This window comes from Chrysochloris asiatica, unplaced genomic scaffold, assembly GCF_000296735.1.
Source record: "Chrysochloris asiatica unplaced genomic scaffold, ChrAsi1.0 scaffold00041, whole genome shotgun sequence".
Classification (NCBI taxonomy): domain Eukaryota; kingdom Metazoa; phylum Chordata; class Mammalia; order Afrosoricida; family Chrysochloridae; genus Chrysochloris; species Chrysochloris asiatica.
The window spans coordinates 14,667,452-14,685,702 of record NW_006408559.1 but is presented as its reverse complement, the minus strand read 5'-3'; the positions used below and the strand labels follow the sequence as shown (position 1 = coordinate 14,685,702).

General features: G+C 49.0%; 1 protein-coding gene across 1 annotated transcript in view; it reads right to left on the bottom strand.

Annotated features, from left to right (window-relative positions):
- The window catches only part of TMEM178B (transmembrane protein 178B), a 369,586-nt gene that overhangs the window by 6,449 nt on the left and 344,886 nt on the right, over positions 1 to 18,251 (bottom strand). The window contains exon 3 of the mRNA XM_006861177.1: positions 17,809 to 17,946. Coding sequence (XP_006861239.1) covers positions 17,809 to 17,946 — 138 coding nt within the window. The remainder of the gene's footprint in view (positions 1 to 17,808; positions 17,947 to 18,251) is intronic.

Here is an 18,251-nt window from a genome sequence, read left to right as displayed (position 1 = left end):
AGCAGGGCAGACCCTATAGGACACAGTAGAGCAGACCCTGTAACACAGCACAGAGCAGGGCAGACCCTATAGGACACAGTCGAGCAGACCCTATAGGACAGAGCAGGGCAGACCCTATAGGACAGCATAGAACAGACACTTTAACACGGAGTCAAGCTGCCCCATAGGGCTTCTGAGGCTGCACATCTTTAGGGAAGCAGATTGCAGAGCGATTCTCTGGCCACTGCTCTCTGAAGAACCAAGGACGTCGGAAGCCCCCCTCTGTGTGGTGGTCTCTGATCAGAGCCTGACAGGTGGCTACAAAGCTGTGCCCTTATGGACACGTGCGGCAGTTTGGCTTCCATCTGACACGGCCCCTCTGCTGCAGTAGCCTCAACCCTGGGGGCACTGCAAGGCTTGGCTCAGATCTCATGCCACAAATGTTTCTGAATCCCCACCCTGACGGTGCCTCCCAGACTGACCACACCTGAGCATCCCATGGCTCTTCTCCCTCTCCTCTCCCTCACCTGCCCATGCCCACCTGGCACCCATCAGCCCACCGATTCTGTGGGGTGCATATGTTTGGATTTGATAGTAAGATCAATGGCCCTGGTGCCTCTGTGCCAAGAAGAGAGAGTTTACAAGTGTGTGGGAGGGGAGAGGGCATGGAGCTCACCACGGGCTACGATGTGGGACCTCTCAGAAGTTCAGCGCTGTGACCAGCTTCTCCATGAACCTGACATTCCCGTCCAGTCCTCCCAGATGCCCTCGGGGTGACCCTCGGATAGCTCTGATGGTCCAGTTCCAGTCCTCATCTCCAGGGGCTCTCCTGACGACCCCAGCACACAACAGCCCCTGAAACTGTCATGGTCTGAAACAGGCAAGCTGACACAATGGATGTCTGTTCCTGCTCATAGTGTCCAGAGCTGGTACGGCCATGTGCCAACCTCACACTGAGCCAGCAGAGCACAGGACATAAAGAGATGGGGCTACAGGCTGTGGAGGGTCCAGGGAGAAGCTATCCCTGGTCCATCACCCTCTCTCTTCCCTCCTAAATTATTGTGTGGTTGGTGTGTATGTATGTGTGCACAGGGTATGCAGGTGGATGTGTGTGTACATGTGTGTTTGTGGATATAGGTATCTGTGAGCACATGCAGGCATATGTATGTGAGTGTGTATGTGTGCATATGTGTTGTTCATATATGTATGCACCCCCACCTTGTGACTCAACGGGCACCTTGAACTTCAGGAAGCTTTTGTATCCATGCAGAAATTCCATTCTGAAAACACTCTCTGTCGACAATGAAAGGGTTTCGGTCTGCAGGATTATTTTGAAGAGCGATAATAATAAATGTGAAAAGGCTTAGAGAAGTTAAAATTGCTTTCCATATGTAAGATACAATATTAGAAATGGAAAGCTTTAAGTGAGGCTGGAGGAAAATTGTTCTTGAGGACAAGAGAACTATAGTTGGTACTTCCAGCTCCATCATCCTACCCCCCTCTTCCCCCAGTCCTTCCAGGGACAAATGCCACCCTAGGGAGCTATGACTCTCGGCAGAGGAGATCGAGTCAGGGGTCCCGTCCTGGGGGTTTTGTTGGACCCAGAACAATGGAAGATGGAAGGATCTTAGAATACACTCCTGAGACTGTCCTTCCCTGGCTGCGGGGAGGGGGGGTCTCAGAGAAGGGACTCAGGGAGGGCTCAGCCTGCAGTGGGTTGATGGTGTGGCCTGGTGGGTGTGTGGAGCTGAACCAGGAGGGAAAGGGGACCATCCCTGAGAGAAGAGGGGGACGTAGTTATATCATGTGGTCGGGATGACTTATGAGCACTGCAGAGATCTTGCGGAGAGTACAGAACTTGGCAGCCTTGTGTAGTCGAGGGATCTGGGGTCATTATGAGTCACAACCAGTAGGACAGAACCTAATACCAATATAACAAACATCTTTCTAGCAATCTCTGCTTTCAGCCAAGATCCATTTGATGTCAACTCCCTGTTGATGTAGTGCTCCAACCATTTATAAATTATCATTAGCTTAATTTTACTTGTACGTGATATTAATGATGTTGTTGTTAAGTGCCATTGAGTTGGTTTGGACTCACAGCGACCATGTATAGGGTTTCTGAGGAGCAGCTGGTGAGTTTGAATCGCCAACCTTGAGGTCCAGTGCATTATCCAGTAGTGCCACACCAGGACTCCATCATTAATGATTGGCTGGTTGGTTGGTTATGTGCCATGGCGTCGGTTCCGACTCATGCTGTTGTTGTGCATAGCGACCCTATGCACAACAGAATGAAACACAGCCTGGTCCTGGGCCAACCTCACAATTATTGCCACGCTTGAGCCCATTGATGCTGCCACTTTGCCAATCCATCTCTCTGGCGGTCTTCCTCTTTTTCTCTGACCAGCCACCTTACCAAACATGATATCCTTCTCCAGTGACTGGTCCCTCCTGACAATATGTCTGAAGTATGAGAGACAAAGTTTGGCCATCCTGTCCTCCAAGGAGCACTCTGGCTGCACTTCTTCCAACACAGATCTCTTGGTTCTTTTGGCAGCCCATGACACTTTCAATACTCTCCTCCAACACCATAACTCATAGCGACCCTGTATAGGGTTTCCGAAGCTGTAAACCTTTACTGCTAAATAATTCCCACATTTTTCTGGACCATCTATCTTTGGAATGAATGCAAATACAAATAAACATTTTGCAGTCGGTTGGTCAGGTAGCTGTCTTCCAAATTTCTTGACATAGATGGTGAGCACCTCCACTGTTGCATCCATTTGTTGAAACATCATACTTGATAGTCCGTCAATTCCTGTAGCTTGTTCTTAGTCGATGACCGTGTCCTTTCCATTCTTTGACATCATTGGTTTTGATTAAATGCTACCTCCTGAAATGGTTGAAAGTTGGCCAATTCTTTTTTGGTATAGTGACTCTGTATTCCCTCTATCTTCTTTTCATACTTCTTGCATCATTCTATATCTTCCCCATTGTTTCCAAGGCTGTAAATCTTTTTGGGAGTAGGAAGCCTCATCTTTCTTCCTCGGAGAAGCTGGTGGGCTTGGATTGCCGACCTTGTGGCTCACAGTCCAGATTCTGCCCATACAATCCTTCAGCAGTGCAACTCGAGGCTTGAACTTTTTTCATCAGAGCTTTCAGCTTGAGCAATGATGAGCATATTCTTCTCTGTAGGTTTTCTCACTCCAGGTCTTTGTTCATTTCATTATAGTTCTAAGTCTTCTCAAGCCATCCTTTGAAATCTTCTGTTCAGCTCTTTTGCTCCATCATTTTTTTCCAGTTGCTTTAGCTTCTCTGTCGTCAAGAGCCAGTTTCAGAGTTTCTTCTGATATCCATTTTGATCTTTTCTTTCTTTCCTGTCTTTGTAATGAATAATGTACTTGATGTCATCCCACAATTCCTCTGCTTAGGCCATAAGTGTTCAATGCATTGAATCTATTTTTGGGATGGTCTCTAAATTCAAGTGGAATATGCTCAAGGTCATACTTCATCTTTCATGGACTTGTTTTCATTTTCTTTAGCTTTAACTTGGACTTGCATAGGAGGAATTGATGGTTTGTCCCATGGTCAGCATCGGACTTACTCTGAGGGATGGTCTTGACCGCCTTCATTATCTCTTTCCACAAGTAGACAGTTGGATTCACGTGTATTCCATCTGGTTTCTAATCACCATTTAAGTGACTAAAAACACACACACACACATATTTACAATAAATAATTTGTTGGTCTTGCAAAATTCTACCATGCAATCTCCGGGTTGTTTCTATCACCATGCCACGTTTTCCAACTACAATCTTTCTTTGTTTCCAATCGCCACTATGCAACTTGGTGGCATGTTTGATCAATTTCAGACTGCGGAAGTTGGTAAAAACTTTCAGTTTCTTCATCTTTGGCATTAATAGTTGGTTTGTAAATTTGAATAATATTCATATTCCTTGTAGGTGTGTGGATATCACCCTATCGTTGACAGTGTTGTATGTCAGGAGAGATCTTGAGATGTTCTATGAATGTGATGTCATTCCTCTTCAATGTCCCAGCTTAGTAAACCTATAATTATCTGATTCAAAATGGCCACTAACCATCCATTTCAACTCACAACGCCTAGGAATTTGATCTGTATGTTTTCCATTTCATTTTTAGTGACTTCCAAATGTTTCTAGAGTCCTATCACATTCATCCTGAGTTCTGATTATTAATAGTGTCTGCAATTTCTTCTCATGTTGAGTTTGCCACACTAGTAAATGGAGGTCCCAAGCTGTGCTCTATCCTCCTCACTAAGGGTGACTCTACTTTGAGGAAGTAGCTCTTCTTCAGTTATATTTTGAGTGTTTTCCAACCTGAGTGGCTCATCTTTCAGCATTATGCCAGCCAGTGTTCTGTTGTTATTCACAAAATTTTCACTGACCAATGTTTTCAGAAGGAGATGGCCAAGTCCCCCTTCCTAGTCTGTCTTAGTCTGGACACCCTGTTGAAACCTGTCCACCATGGGCAACCCTGATGGTATCTGAAAAACCAGTACCATAGCTTCCAGCATCACAGCAACACACAGGCCACCACAGTACGACACACTGACAGACAAGTGGTAGATACATTTATATACATGTCTATAAATTGTATCATTAGCATAGCAATCCCAAGTAAAAATAAATAATTTGATGACAGTCTCAAAGTACAAGTGACAGAACGAATATTTGATGTAGCTGGAAAGTCTCCAATTATCTCGTTGCAGAAACATCTGACAACCATTTCTCCAGTAGCTTCTACTGCCTCATTTGGGGAAAACTCCCCTGGGGAGGCAATCTGTGGACGAGTGCAATCTTGGCTCCCTGACCTTGGCTAGTTCATTCTTCATGGAACTAGATGTCGGGAAGTTCTGAGGTGGGTGGTCTGTGGTGAGTTATAAGTGGTCCATCTAGCGTGAAAAGGAGAGTCCTAGAAAGGACATGAATGAAGACTACAACATCCATCTCTTTCAATGAGTACCTTTGTAGCTTCCTACCCATCTGGGCCTTGGTTCAGAGCTGAGAGTTGGTGGGATCCAGCTGGCTTCTTTTCTGAACTGAGAATGGTATCTACAGCTGTGCAGAAATGAATGTTCTTGAGCTGTGATTGGTGAGCGTCCAAGAGTGAAGCTGTTAAAGCTGCCATGTTCCTGCCTCGCTCCTCTCTTCTCTCCTTCTACTTCTATGCCAGCACCTTCCAGTAGACAACAGTGGTCCACAGAGAGAACCTCGAGAACCTTGAGGGCAGAGGACAATCTTGCTCAGGTTCCTTACTGGTGAACAACCAAGATTACCACAATACAGAAGTCACTTCAAACCTTCTCTGCATTTCTACTTACTGGCTGTCCTGATCATTTATCTTCTTAGGATCCATACGAGGCTTTGTCAGAGAATGTCCCATCACCCCCCACAACCCCTGTGGCTGTTAGGCATCATCAAGTTCACTCCGACTTGGAGTGACCCTTTGCTCATCAGAACGAAACGCTGTCCAGGGTCCTGAGCCATGCTCACAACTGTTGTTATGTTTGAGCCCACTGTTGCTGCCACTGTGTCAATCCATCTTGTTAAAAGTCTCCCTCCACTTTACCAAACATGATGCCTATCTCCAGGGACTGGTCCCTCCTGCCAACATGTCCAAAGTGTGAGAGATGAAGTTTGACCATCCTTGCTTCTAAGGAGTGAGCCAGCACACTGCTCAGCAGATCTGTCATGGCTTCGGAATTGCTGTCTTGATAACCCTAGGCTCTCCTGAACTCCAAGTTGGTCTACTGCTACTTTCTGAGAGGAGAGCTTCAGCAGAAGGGACGTGGGGTCAATGGAACAAGCACTCCACCCAGAATCAGTGGGTTGGTCCCACTCAACATCCCTGAGTGGCAGTCATCTCTCTGGGTCTTCAATCACAAAATGCAGAGGTAGACCAGATCTGCAAGGTCCAATCCAGCTAAGTCACCCTATGACACTAGGCATTGGGGCAAAATGATGCCATTGTTCTGCTATGTTCCAGAGCTGTGTTACAGATTGGATTATGTTCCTCTCCAAATTACCGCCTATAGCTGTGGATGTCATCTCCGCCTGGAGCAGGTTTTTCTTTGTTATATTTATGAGGTCCTCTGGTAGCGTAGTGGTTAAGAATCGGGCTGCAAACCCTAAGGTCAGCGGTTCGAAACTACCAGCTGCTCCGCAGGAGAAAGATCAGGCTTTCTACTCCCGTAAAGATTTACACCCTTGGAAACCCTGTACAGGGTTGCTCTGGGTCGAAACCGACTCAACGGCACTTAACAACAACAACAACAACCAGTGTAGGGTAAGGAACTCTGGTAGAGTAGTGGTTACGAATCGGGCTGCGAACCTCAAGGTCAGCAGTTCAAAACTACCAGCTGCTCTGCGGGAGAAAGATGAGGCTTTCTGCTCCTATAAAAATTTACAGCCTCGGACACCCTGTTCAGGGTCGCTATGCGTCAGAACTGACTCCACGGCACATAACAACAACAACAACCAGTGTAGGGTATTGTCTTAAACACCATCACTTTTGAGATATGAAAGGAGCAGATTAGGCAGAGGGAAGCACCAATGGAGGAAAGACCAATGCCACATGGATATGACCAACACACTGAGGAACAGCAGACCAGACAATCTGTGACCAGGACCTTCTCCAGAGGCCCAGAGAGAGAGTCTTCTAGAGCTGGTGTCCAGAACTCAGACTTGTAACCTCCTAAAGTGTGAGAGAATAAAGCTCTGATTGGTCAAGCCACCATGTGCAGTATTTGTGTTACAGCAATGCAAGTAAGCACTCAGCTGCTAGTCAAAAGGCTGGAGGTTCAAACCTACTCAGCAGCTCTTCAGGAGAAAGGACCTGGTGGTTTACTCCTAGAGAGAGTCAAAAAGCGATGCAAGGGTACCCAACAACGACCACAGCAGCACTAAGACACTAAGACAGGTGGGCTGGCTCTTACTTTTGTCATTCATGAGTCACCTGGAGAGTTACCTGCTCCTCATCTCCTGACATGCACAGCATGGCAGGTGAATGAGATCATTAGATGTCATTATTTGGTGTCAGTGAGCAGATGAGGCTCATCCCTTAAGTAGCTTCATTTTAGACGGGGAAGGATTGGGACCCAGATGTTTAAGCATCTGAGAGAAATTGGTTCTTGAATGTATTGTCTTTGGCTTCTGCCCTATCTTCTCCAAGCCAATGCCAGGTTAATTAGTAGGGAAGAAGCCTGCCACCTGTTTGGTTGATGTTTCCATATGGCCAGCACATTTGTCAGCTCGGCCCTGACCATTCTTTGAGATGGAGACTTTTACCCAAATGATTGGTACATCATCACCTTGCTGACGTGTCATAGGACACACACGTAGTTTCTATGCACCACACACTTGTGTATAGTCTTTATAATGAGACAGGTGTGGGTCCAAGTGCTTTCCAAAACAGTCTGGTGAGGCTTAGAAAAGGGGACGGAGGCACAGAGAGGCAGAGTATATTGTTCTAGGTCACACAGCTCAACAGCTCTGTATAACTTCCTCACAGGGATTACCTCTCCAGGTAGGCTAAAGGAATGTCAGCAGACAGAGGAAAGTTCTGGATACAGAAACTCCATCTCCCTCACAAGGGCCCGGCACACAGTGGAGTTTAAAGATTTATCAATTAGATAGAGATGCTGGGAGAAGACACCTGCAGGGACACAAACTGAACGCTCCAAAGCCGCCATGCTAATGTCAGTTCAAACCTCACCTCCTACCCCAGCCCCCTGCTCCAACTATCTAGAAAGGGGCCGTCAGCCCTCACCTCCTACCTCACTGTTGTTAAGTGAGTTGGTGCTGACTTATAAAGACCCTGTAAAGCATTTCCAAGGAGTGGCTGGTGAGTTTGAACCGCCAACCTGTGGTTCAAACAGACCTTGACGCCAGTGCGTTATCCTAGGCGTCACCCCAGGACTCCCCTCCTCCTGCTATTGCAGAGTGAAGCCCCTGTTCTCTTGCTTTAGGCATGCTAGGCAGTCCCCTCCTCTCACTATGCAGACCCAAATGCTTTGTTTTCTAGGAAAGGGCCAGGCAGCCATGCACCTTATGTTTTTTCCTACCTCTTTCTTGTTCCACGTACCATCCTTAACTACTTCTGTACCCACAATATAAGAAGACCCTAGTCTATGTCCCTGGTGTGGAAAACGTCACTGTCCAGCCGGCAGTCAAAGGGAACAGCTGCTTTCCGTCCCGTGTAAGAACTTCCCTGGTTAGCAAACCATCTCTTTTACTTTCTGCAACAAACTAATATTTCTTGGATGGGGTTCTGGTAATTTTTTCTGGTCTCTTGGCACCTGTGCATGCAGGAAGCTTTTCTCTTCTGGGCCTAAACCCCAACAATGCCCTAAGCTAAATCCAAACCCACTATGTCAAGTCGAATCCACTCATAGCGACCCTGGAGGACAGGGAAGCACTGCCCCATGGGGTCTCCGAGGCTGCCATTTTTATGTAAACAGACAGTCACATCTTTCTCCATGGAGCAGCTAGTGGGCTCGAACAAACCACCCACCTTTCCATCAACAGTCCAGCACTTAACCACTGTGCCACCAGGGTTCCTTAAAGCCGCCTCATAATCACCCAATATGGCTTCATAGAGATCATGCGTGCCCTCTAGCTCACTGTCCAGTAAACCTTTGTCTGAGTTGATCAGAACTGGGAGAGCCCAGGACCCCTGCACTTGACCTTTCATTCTTGGTGGGTATCATGATGGTGAGGTCAAGAGGGGAATGAAACAGGATCAGAACCTGACTCTTCTTTTCAGTGAGAATCTCTAGCTTCCAGGGAAGCCAGACACAAGCCCCAGTGCCAAGGAAGCTCAGAACCCATTCCCATCACCCTCTACCCCACCCTGTGGGCTTGTGAGTGGGGTCTTCCTTGGGAACATGGGGGGATGAAGGTTATTCCCTCCTCCTCCTCTGTTGTTAGTTGCTGTGGTCCTGCACCATCTTCGTGATAGTGGCGGTCTCTGTGTACTTCGAGTCCTTTCAACCTGGGAAGCGGGAGGGTTCATCTTCCAGCACTGTTTCAGATGAGGCTGTGGGTTCCATTGGGCTTTTACTGTGTCTCTTCACAGGTAGACCCCTAGACCTTTCTTCCTGGTCTGTCTCAGTCTGGACGCTCTGCTGAAACCTGTCCACCGTGGGTGACCCTGCTGGTATGTGGAATTCTGGTGCCATAGCTTCCAGGATCATAGCAACATGCAAATCACCTCAGAAGGACAGATGGACAAATGGTGACCACTTTCCTTTCTAAATTCAAAATCTAGTGTGAAGACAGCCAGGGGAGTTGTTAAGTGCCATTGAGTCAATTCCGACCCATAGCGACCTTGTATAGGGTTTTCAAGGAGCAGCTGGTGAGCTTGACCCACTGAACTTGCAGTTCAAACAATTTTGCAGTCTGACGCATTAGCCCACAGTGCCACACCAGCCAGGGGAGGTGGACAGGGATAAAAACGTCAGCTTAGATACTGGCAGGGTTGGGTTGGCAACTGCGGCCAAGACATCCCTCCAGGCTTCCGCTTCTGGACGATTTGCCTCAGGAGACGTTGGGTCTACTGAGTGTTTCACCCACAGAGACGTGTTGACTCTCCAAGGGGTCCACAGAGGCCTGAGGCCTTGCCTCGGGAACACTGACTGACCCAGGTGCAGGAGAGAGAGCCGAGAGGTACTGGGCTCCCGGGGCTGGTCTCCCCCCAACCCCACAGGTAGAGACATCAGCCAATCCTCGTTCCTCGGGAAGCCTGACCTCAGGGACGAGGGCTATTTGCTCCTCATGAGCACGCTGAGGGTTAGCCTTCAGGTTCCAGAGCACCTTAGGGGCCTAGGAAGCTGCAGCCCACAGGCTTCTGGGAAATCTGTCAACGCTAAGAGCAGAACTACAGGTAGGGTTTAGTTCACCCATTAATATAGGGTTTCCCAGGAACCAGGATTCCAGTGTGCTTAGTATATATGTTTAATACCGAGGGCTTCAGTGAGGCTTCCTGGAGACATTTCTGGGGTTCGTTAAGGTGAGGCAGGAAGGACAAACGCGGTTACTGGCATGCCTCGGTGTCCACGCCAAGACAGGGAGGGAGACCAATCTTGGTTACATTTTAACTTTCCATAAAGCTGCATCAGCATTTTTAAAAATAAGAGGTTTGGTTGGGTTTTTTTTTTTTTCCCCCCTTCATTCACAACGGAGTTTAGTTACATAGAGACATGTGAAAGCTGAAAAGATTAACGGCATGTGAGATCCTAAATGGGCATGAATAAATGAAGACTTGGCACACAGCTTCTGGAAAGTTTCCAACTCATGGTCGAGGACTTGTTTCTACTGATTTGACAAAAAAAACAAAATAAGTTTTTTTTAAAGCAGTCGTATTGGATCGAGTGCTGCTCGTGACGACCCCACATGTGCCAAGTAGAACTGTGTGTGCTCTACCGGCTTCTCTCTCTTCCTTGTCTGCAGAGAGCTTTCAGTAGCTGGTTTTTCAGGAGTACATCGCCAGGCCTTTCTTCCAAGGTGCCTCTGGGTGGACTTGAACCCCCAACCTTTTGGTTAAAAGCTGAATAAATGCAACTGTTTGCATCCCTCAGGGGCTCCGTTTGTGTTGTTAAATGGACATTCAAAGCCTTTTCAGGGGCCCTGTAGGCCCACTCTGGCCCCAAGCAGAGGCCCCTGGCCAGCGGTCACTGGATGCGCCTGGTCTGAGCACTGCCTGCCTCCACCACACACCTTCTTAGCCTCGTGTCCTGTGTGCTGCAGCCCATCAACGCTTGCTGAGTAGAATCGGTTTGTGAAACAGATCCTTACGGAGAACTGTGAAGGGCAGCCGGAGGACTTTAATGTGTGGTTTTAGCAGCAGGGTCCATGCCCAGTAATTAACACTACAGGAAAGTCCACCCACTCAGAACCACCCTAGAAGACTGAGTAGGACCCACCCAGAGGGTCTAGACAGACACACTGGTCCCCTGCGGAGCAGCTGGTGGATTCGAACCTGTGACCTGTGGTTAGCAGTCAGCACTTAACTCCCTGCACCACTAGGATCCTAGGGCTACTAGAAACCTGAGTGAGGCTAACAAAGAAGAGTGGCATGGAGGTTCCTGATTCTATGGAGGTTTCACCCAGCGAAGGGACAGGAAATGAACTGAGTCTCTGCTCTCCAGGAGACAACTAGGGAGATGACCGAGGGCACAACCAGCCCCCACGGCACTTGTGAGGGCAGCGTCCTGCAATGGTATAGTCCTCCCTTCCATCTGGAGACCTGGGGACAGAATTCAGAAAAGGCACCGAGAACAGAAGAAACTGTGAGTCTGGTGTCATGGAACACAAGAAGGACAGGCTCCAGGACAGGTGACGGCTTGAACCAAGGGTCAGTGTGTTGCTGAGAGGGTAGTTTCCATAACTTGCTGGGAACTGGAAGCCAGTCTCAAGAAGCAGAGTGAAGCGGAAAGGAAGGATCTTTGTTTCTTAGTCACGTGAGACCCAGCTTTGCCTTTGGTCTCCAGGACACAAGAAGAAGGAGCTCTCAACCAGATTCTCGCCTTCCTGTTGGCCTAAGGATTACTCCACGGACAGGATCAGCCTCCTCCCAGCTGCCAGCCTGGGAGCGATGGATGGCCTTCATCCACTGTGCTGGGACAGGACCGTGTGGGTTTGCCTCTTCCCCAAGGTGGTGAGCTGCCTGAAGATCATAAACATGTCAGGAAGTTCACTGTGATTTGGAATTTGTGCTGCTTGATCATCAAATCTCCAGACTGAATTCACAGTCAGTCAGACAGATTGGGGTTTGAGGGCACTACGATGCCTGGGCAAGATATTTATTTAATCTCCCAGAGAAAGTAAGAATCTATGATCCACTGGGCTCACATCCACAAACGTCTTCCTGCTCATGATGCGACAGATAAGGTTCTTATGCGTTTTACCCGTCTCCATGAAGTTTCCTAACAACCCTGCCAGGTGGTGAAACTGAGGCATGTTTAAAAACAAAACCAGTTGCCATCTAGTTGACTTCGACTCCTGGGAAACTGAGCTCTGCAGGATTTTCAGTGGTTACTTTTTCAGAAGTAGATTGTCAGCCAGGCCTTTCTTGCAAGGCGCTTCTGGGTGGATTCGATCTGCCAAACTTTGGGTTAACAGTTAGTTTGAAAGCTTGATTCTGACCAATAGGCCCAGGCTGTCTGATTGGAGTGGACCTTCCTTGCATGTTGGCCTGGGGCTATTGTGAGTGGCATGGACCCTTCTTTTGTCATCTTGATCCCTCTCTCTCTGGCCCCATCCCAAACAAGCATTTCCCTGCACCTTGAAGGTGGAGTGTAGGAGGCCCCTCTGGCCAGTGGTCTAACAGTGCTTGTGTGTATCCTTGTCCAGTCTTCGCATGGATTTCTTCCTCCCAGGCGTCTCCCCCACAAGCCCCAGGGCACAAGGGAGCGAGGTGGGATTTACCGGAAGACCTGAGATGAAGGAACTGCCCTGTACTTCATGCGTGACCCTGAGCTTATGTGCTGCCTCTCTGGGCTTGGCTTGTGTCTACCCAATCAGGGCGGTGCTGCCAACCTTAGAGGACTGCTAGAAGAGTAAAGGGAGCAGTGTCTGAGCAGTGACTGGTACTGTAGTGGTTATAAGTTGGGCTGCTAACCTCAAGGTCAGCAGTTCGAAACTACAAGCGATTCCTTGGGAGAAAGATAAGACTTTTTCCTCCTGTAAAGATTTACAGTCTTGGTAATCCTATGCAGGGTCACTGTCCACTAGGGCAGGGTTTCCAACTCATGGTTTTGGTCTTTCTTTCTCCTTAAGGAAGACAGGATCTGCAGCCTCGGGAAGAAGAGACTTTGGGGGTCAGGACTAGGCATGATGGGGGTGAACTCTATGATGGTGGGTCCCTCACAAGGGAGAGATCAGTCATATGTGTTGGCTGACAACCCCGGGATTGAGCTCAGGGTATCAGATCAGTGGTTCAGAAGGGGGCTGCCAGATCAGGGGCCAACGTCCCTCCCCAAACCCTAAGGGTAAAATCACACTACCTCTGTGCCTACCTGCAGCCTCCAAGCCCCTAAAGATCTGTCCCTTCTGTGATTCTTACCTCCCAGTCCCCATCCACTGCTGCAGGGTCTGTCTGGTATGTACCTGCTGCTCTCCTTCAAGAATGTTCCACACCAAATCCACATGCAAGAGGGGAGAGGCCTACCCTGTGCCACCCTGTCCCTCCCCTAACACAATGGTGCCTCTCAGCACAGCTCCTCTGCCTGGATTTCTTTCTGGTTCCCACCAGCTGGCTCTATGCCCCCTCTCTATGGTGTTTCCATACGGCCTGCTCCCCTAGCCCCATTGAAGTGTGAACATCATACAGACTTTCTCCTTTCCTCCACACATCCCCACTGCTCACACCACGTCTGGAGCATAACGGGTTCTCAGTATTTATCTATTTCTACCATCGTCTGTCAGGAGCTCTTGTAGCATAGGGGTTACGAATCGGGCTGTGAACCTTAAGGTCAGCAGTTCGAAACTACCAGCTGTTCCACAGGAGAAAGATGAGGTTTTCTGCTCCCATAAAGGTTTACAGCCTCGGAAACCCTGTACAGGGTCACTATGAGTCGGAACCGACTCCACGGCACATAACAACAACAACAACCATCGTCTGTCAGAGTGTGGTACTGCGGTGTGTTGCTCTGATGCTGTTGTCGCTGGTGGGCAGTTTCAGCAGAGTTTCCAGACTGACACAAAGTATGCAAAAAGATGTAGTGATTTACTTTGGAAGATCGCCCGGTGAAACCTCATCAATCACCACAGAACATTGTTGGATACAGTGCTGAAGGAGGAGCCCCTGGTTTGGAGGGTCCTCAAAATACAAAGTAGTCACAATGGGCTCAAACATGCCAACGGTTATGACCTTGGCCCAGGATTTGACCGCGTTTCATTCTGTCCTATGTGAAGTTGTCGTGAGTGGGAGCTGTCTTGATGGCCGCCAACAGCAATGTTTATTTTGTTATTGAGTGAGGGAACAAGCAAGTGAATGTGGACCTCAGGTGTGGACCACACCAGGTGGATTCCTTCCAACACGCACAGTATGGGAAGATGGGAACAGAGGAGCTTCACAGTGGACAAACCTGAAAAGAACCACCTCAGCCAGGTGATCATGGTCAACACCAGCCTTCCTAAGTTGCGTTGACAGCATGTACACTTGATACAGGATGAAAATAGCATCCCTCCATGGTCTTCCTCTTAAAAATCCATCATCTCAGTCTCATCAAGAGAAAAACACCAGACAGATCTCAACAGATGGCATCTTCCAAAATACCTGACCGGTTCTCCACAAACCTTCCAAGAGCATCCAAGACAAGGGATGTCTGAGATACTGCCAGAACCACACAGAGTCTAAAGAGACACGAATAATGTAGTGTGATTGCAGGATGGATCCTGGGACCAGAAAAGGATAGGAGGTGGGACCTAAGAAAATCTACATAAGCAATGGAATTAGGTTTCGAAAAATATATATCAATATTGGTTCATTATTTTTAACTAAGGGAACCCTAGTGGCATAATGGCTAAGTGCCTGACTGTTAACCAAAGGTTAGCTGTTCAAATCCACTGGCATCTCCACAGGAGAAGATAACTATGGTCTGCTCTGGTAGATTTCACCCAGGGACACGCAGTGGAGCACTTCTACTCTCTCTATAGGGTGGCTATGAGTCAGAATCAACTCGAAGGCACACAACAATTGTAATAAATGAGATGTTGTCAATCACTTGATGCAGGTGAAAACTGGACAATGAATAAGGAAGGCTAACAAAGAACTGGTGTCTTTAAATTATGGTGTTGGCCAAGAATTCTGAATATGCCATGGACTGCTCGAAGAACCAAGCGCTCTGTCTTGGATGAAGTCCAGCCAGGATGCTCCTTTGAAGGAAGGGTGGCTAGACTTTGTCTTACCTTCTTTGGACATGTGATGAGAAGGAACCAATCACTGGAGAAGGGCATCACTCTTGGTAAAGTAGAGGGTCAGTGAAAAAACAAAGATCCTCAATAGTGGCTTCAACACAGGCTGAAATGGAGTCGGTTCCGACTCATAGCGACCCTGTATAGGGTTTCTGAGGCTGTAAATCTTTACAGGAGCAGAAAGCCTCATCTTTCTCCCATGTAACAGCTGGTACGTTTGAACTGCTGACCATGAGATTCACAGCCTGATTCATAACCACTACCAGAGAGATTATATATAGTTACATATAACTGCTGTTGTTGTTAAGAGCCACCAAGTCGGTACTGACTCATACTGATCCCATGTAGGGTTTCCAAAGCTAAATCTTTGAGGGAGTAGAAAACCTCACCTTTCTCCCAAGGAGCAGCTGGTGGGTTCAAACTACCAACCTTGTGGTCAGCAGTCCACTGCTCATCCTTCAGCACCACTCTCAATCATATATAACTAAATAGATATTAAAATACAAGTATAATTATTGTCATTTCTTCATTTCATGAACTGTTTCTCTGTGTGTGAGAAAATGTTAGCAGAAGTCTCTGAGTTCCCTTGTGTACGCTGGAGGTCTCCCTGCATCCAAGTGTAAGAATTTTTCCTCTCTTGAAATAGATTCTCGCAAAATCAATTTTTACAGACCAAGTAGATTTTTCTCTACAACATTCTCTTAATTTTTCTGTAAGTTTAAAACGGTTTTGAAAAAGACAGTTGATGGAAAACAAGCACATGAAAAAGCACTTCCCTAGCTCAGGCTGCATATGGCTGGGTGGGAAAGAAAACTCATCAGGAGCAGCCTTGGCCCACCAAACCCTCCCTAGGACCACGGAGTCCAAGCGCTGGAGAGAACACTCACTGGCTCTCACTTGGCTGCACACGGGGACTATCCAGATGTTCTCCTTGGGCAGGGTGGGTGGAATGAGATGGGTGGGATGCAGTAGGGTAGGTTCTGGTGTCAGCATCTTAGAAAGCTCTGTGGGTAACTTTGGTTGCAGTAAGATTGAGAACTCTTGAGTCAGCAATGATGGGCCGAGCTCTCACTCCAGCCCTGTGGGAAGGACCTCATTTACCTACTCATTTCTGCACTTCCTGAAGGTTCCTCAGCAGTAGTGAGCAGGTCTGTCCCCACACCCCATGGTGGCGAGACAGATGCATCCCAATGACTCCAACCTGTCCAAAGGTCAGCCCAGAGGTGCCCACTGAGCTCTGGTGGCCCTCACTGACTGGCCAGTGGCAAGTGGCCTATGGGGAGAAGTGAGTGGACCAGTCAGTCCATCTCTCTCTGGTTCTCCAGAAGTGGAGCTAGTATCCTGGGAGGATGCTGTAGGTGGGGAGCAAGGTCCTGAGACTCAGCACCTGGCCAGTTGTGAGCCTTGTCTACCACCTGAAGGGGCAGGGGCCGGGGAATGTGCACAAGAGGAGGAGGTGAAGCTGTCCATCCAGGTGCCCTGGGGCCCTGCTCTGCCTGAGACCTGTCTGCTCACCTGTGCTCTCTCCAGCCACACCAAGACCCTTGGGCTTCTTGAGAATGCTCACTAGACCTAAGTCTCCACATTCCTCTTCTCACACTATGTTGTTGTTGTTAAGTGCCGTCGAGTCGGTTCCGACCCATAGCGACCCTATACAGGATTTCTGAGGGTGTAAATCTTTACGGGAGTAGAAAGCCTCATCTTTCTCCCGCTGAGCGGCTGGTAGTTTCGAACCGCTGACCTTAAGGTTCGCAGCCCGATTCGTAACCACTACGCTACCAGAGCTCCTTACACTATGGCCAAGGAAAACTCGGCTGCTGCTCAAACTGGTGCACACCTGGTCGGCCCAGTGTGGCCCTTCATGGAGGACAGAGAGAAGGCAGGTGTCTGTGGCCAGAGTTGTTTCCTGTCTCTGAGGGACCACCAGACACAGAAGGCAGCTCTGGCATAGGACACTGACTAAACGCAGAGCACCTGGCCAGCCTGGGTACATCCTTGTAAACTCTACATGTCCTCCAGCTGGACTCAGCCATTCTCCCCACCTGTCCCACCAAGAGCGAAGGTCCCTCCTCTCCCCAGTGTGGCCCAGAGGTGGAGAGTCAGTACTGCCCAGTGCCCACCTCCACCGGTAGGGACTCCAGAGTGGATACTTTACAGGCAGGCGCGTGCCCACGGCTCTGACAAGCGGACATTTGTCTCCACATACTTTCCTTCTTTCCACAGATATTTCCAATTCCCTCTATCCTTGCCCAGTCTCCCCGGGCCTCGCTCCACACACTTGATCTGTGCACGTTTCCCTGAGGAGTGCGTTCTGGTGGACAGAGCCTTGTGGTTTTCTTTAGCTTTGGACCAAGACGCAAACTAGGAGACGCTAACCGCGTGCTAGCTCTTCAGGGACCAGTGAGGCACATGAAGGTATGGATCAGTGTTTACTCCCATGATGGTCCTATTGGTGTCCTGTGGACAGTCCCATGTTGGGACCTGGGATTGGTTCTGGGGCCATGCCCACCACAGGGATAGGAGGGGTCCCAGTGCCCACTTTGAAGATGTAAAGATAAGCATGACCTTGGGTCCGATGTCGCAGGTGACCCACGTAGTGTGGACCACGTTGGAGCAATGCTGGGCCAATGCTTCCTCCTCATGGACCATCTCGGCCAATGCGATGACCCACAGCCCCCTGCCCCTGTGACAAGTGTCTCTCCTCACAGTGAGCAGTAGGGTCTGGAGGAGCAACCGTGTCTTATTTCGTTTGCCTCAGCAGCAGCAGCAGACATGGAGCAAGTGTTTGTGAACACGACTGAGTGAAGACAGGCATTGCAGACCCCACTCGGGGACCCTCCCTCCCCAGCGAGGAGCCGGGCCGCCAGCTTACCTCCCATGAGGAAGAGCAGTCCGGCCACGTACTGCATAAGGCCCCGGTCCCAGCAGCAGCCTAGCACCCCGATGACCCAGCCGAAGAGGATGATGGCCACCGCCATGCCCATGAAGCCAGCCGTCATTCTGCGCAGGTCTGTGGGAAGAGGGACAGGTGTCAGCTCGGGAGCCAAGGGTTCCAGCCAGCGCTCCAGTCCCGACGGAGGAGGAAGGGAGCTCCCGTGGGAAAGTGACGCTGCTAACTGTGTGAGTCTGACATCACGTCCTTTCCACGTGCGCATTGCAACGTATTTTCAGTTGTTGTAAAACCTACCCAATAATCCAGGCACATTCACCCCACTTACCACGCAGTGTTTCCGTCACCATTATTTCGCCCTAAAACGTCTTCATCTCCCCAAACAGAACTCAACGTCCCATGAACACTCACTTCCCGCCCCCGAA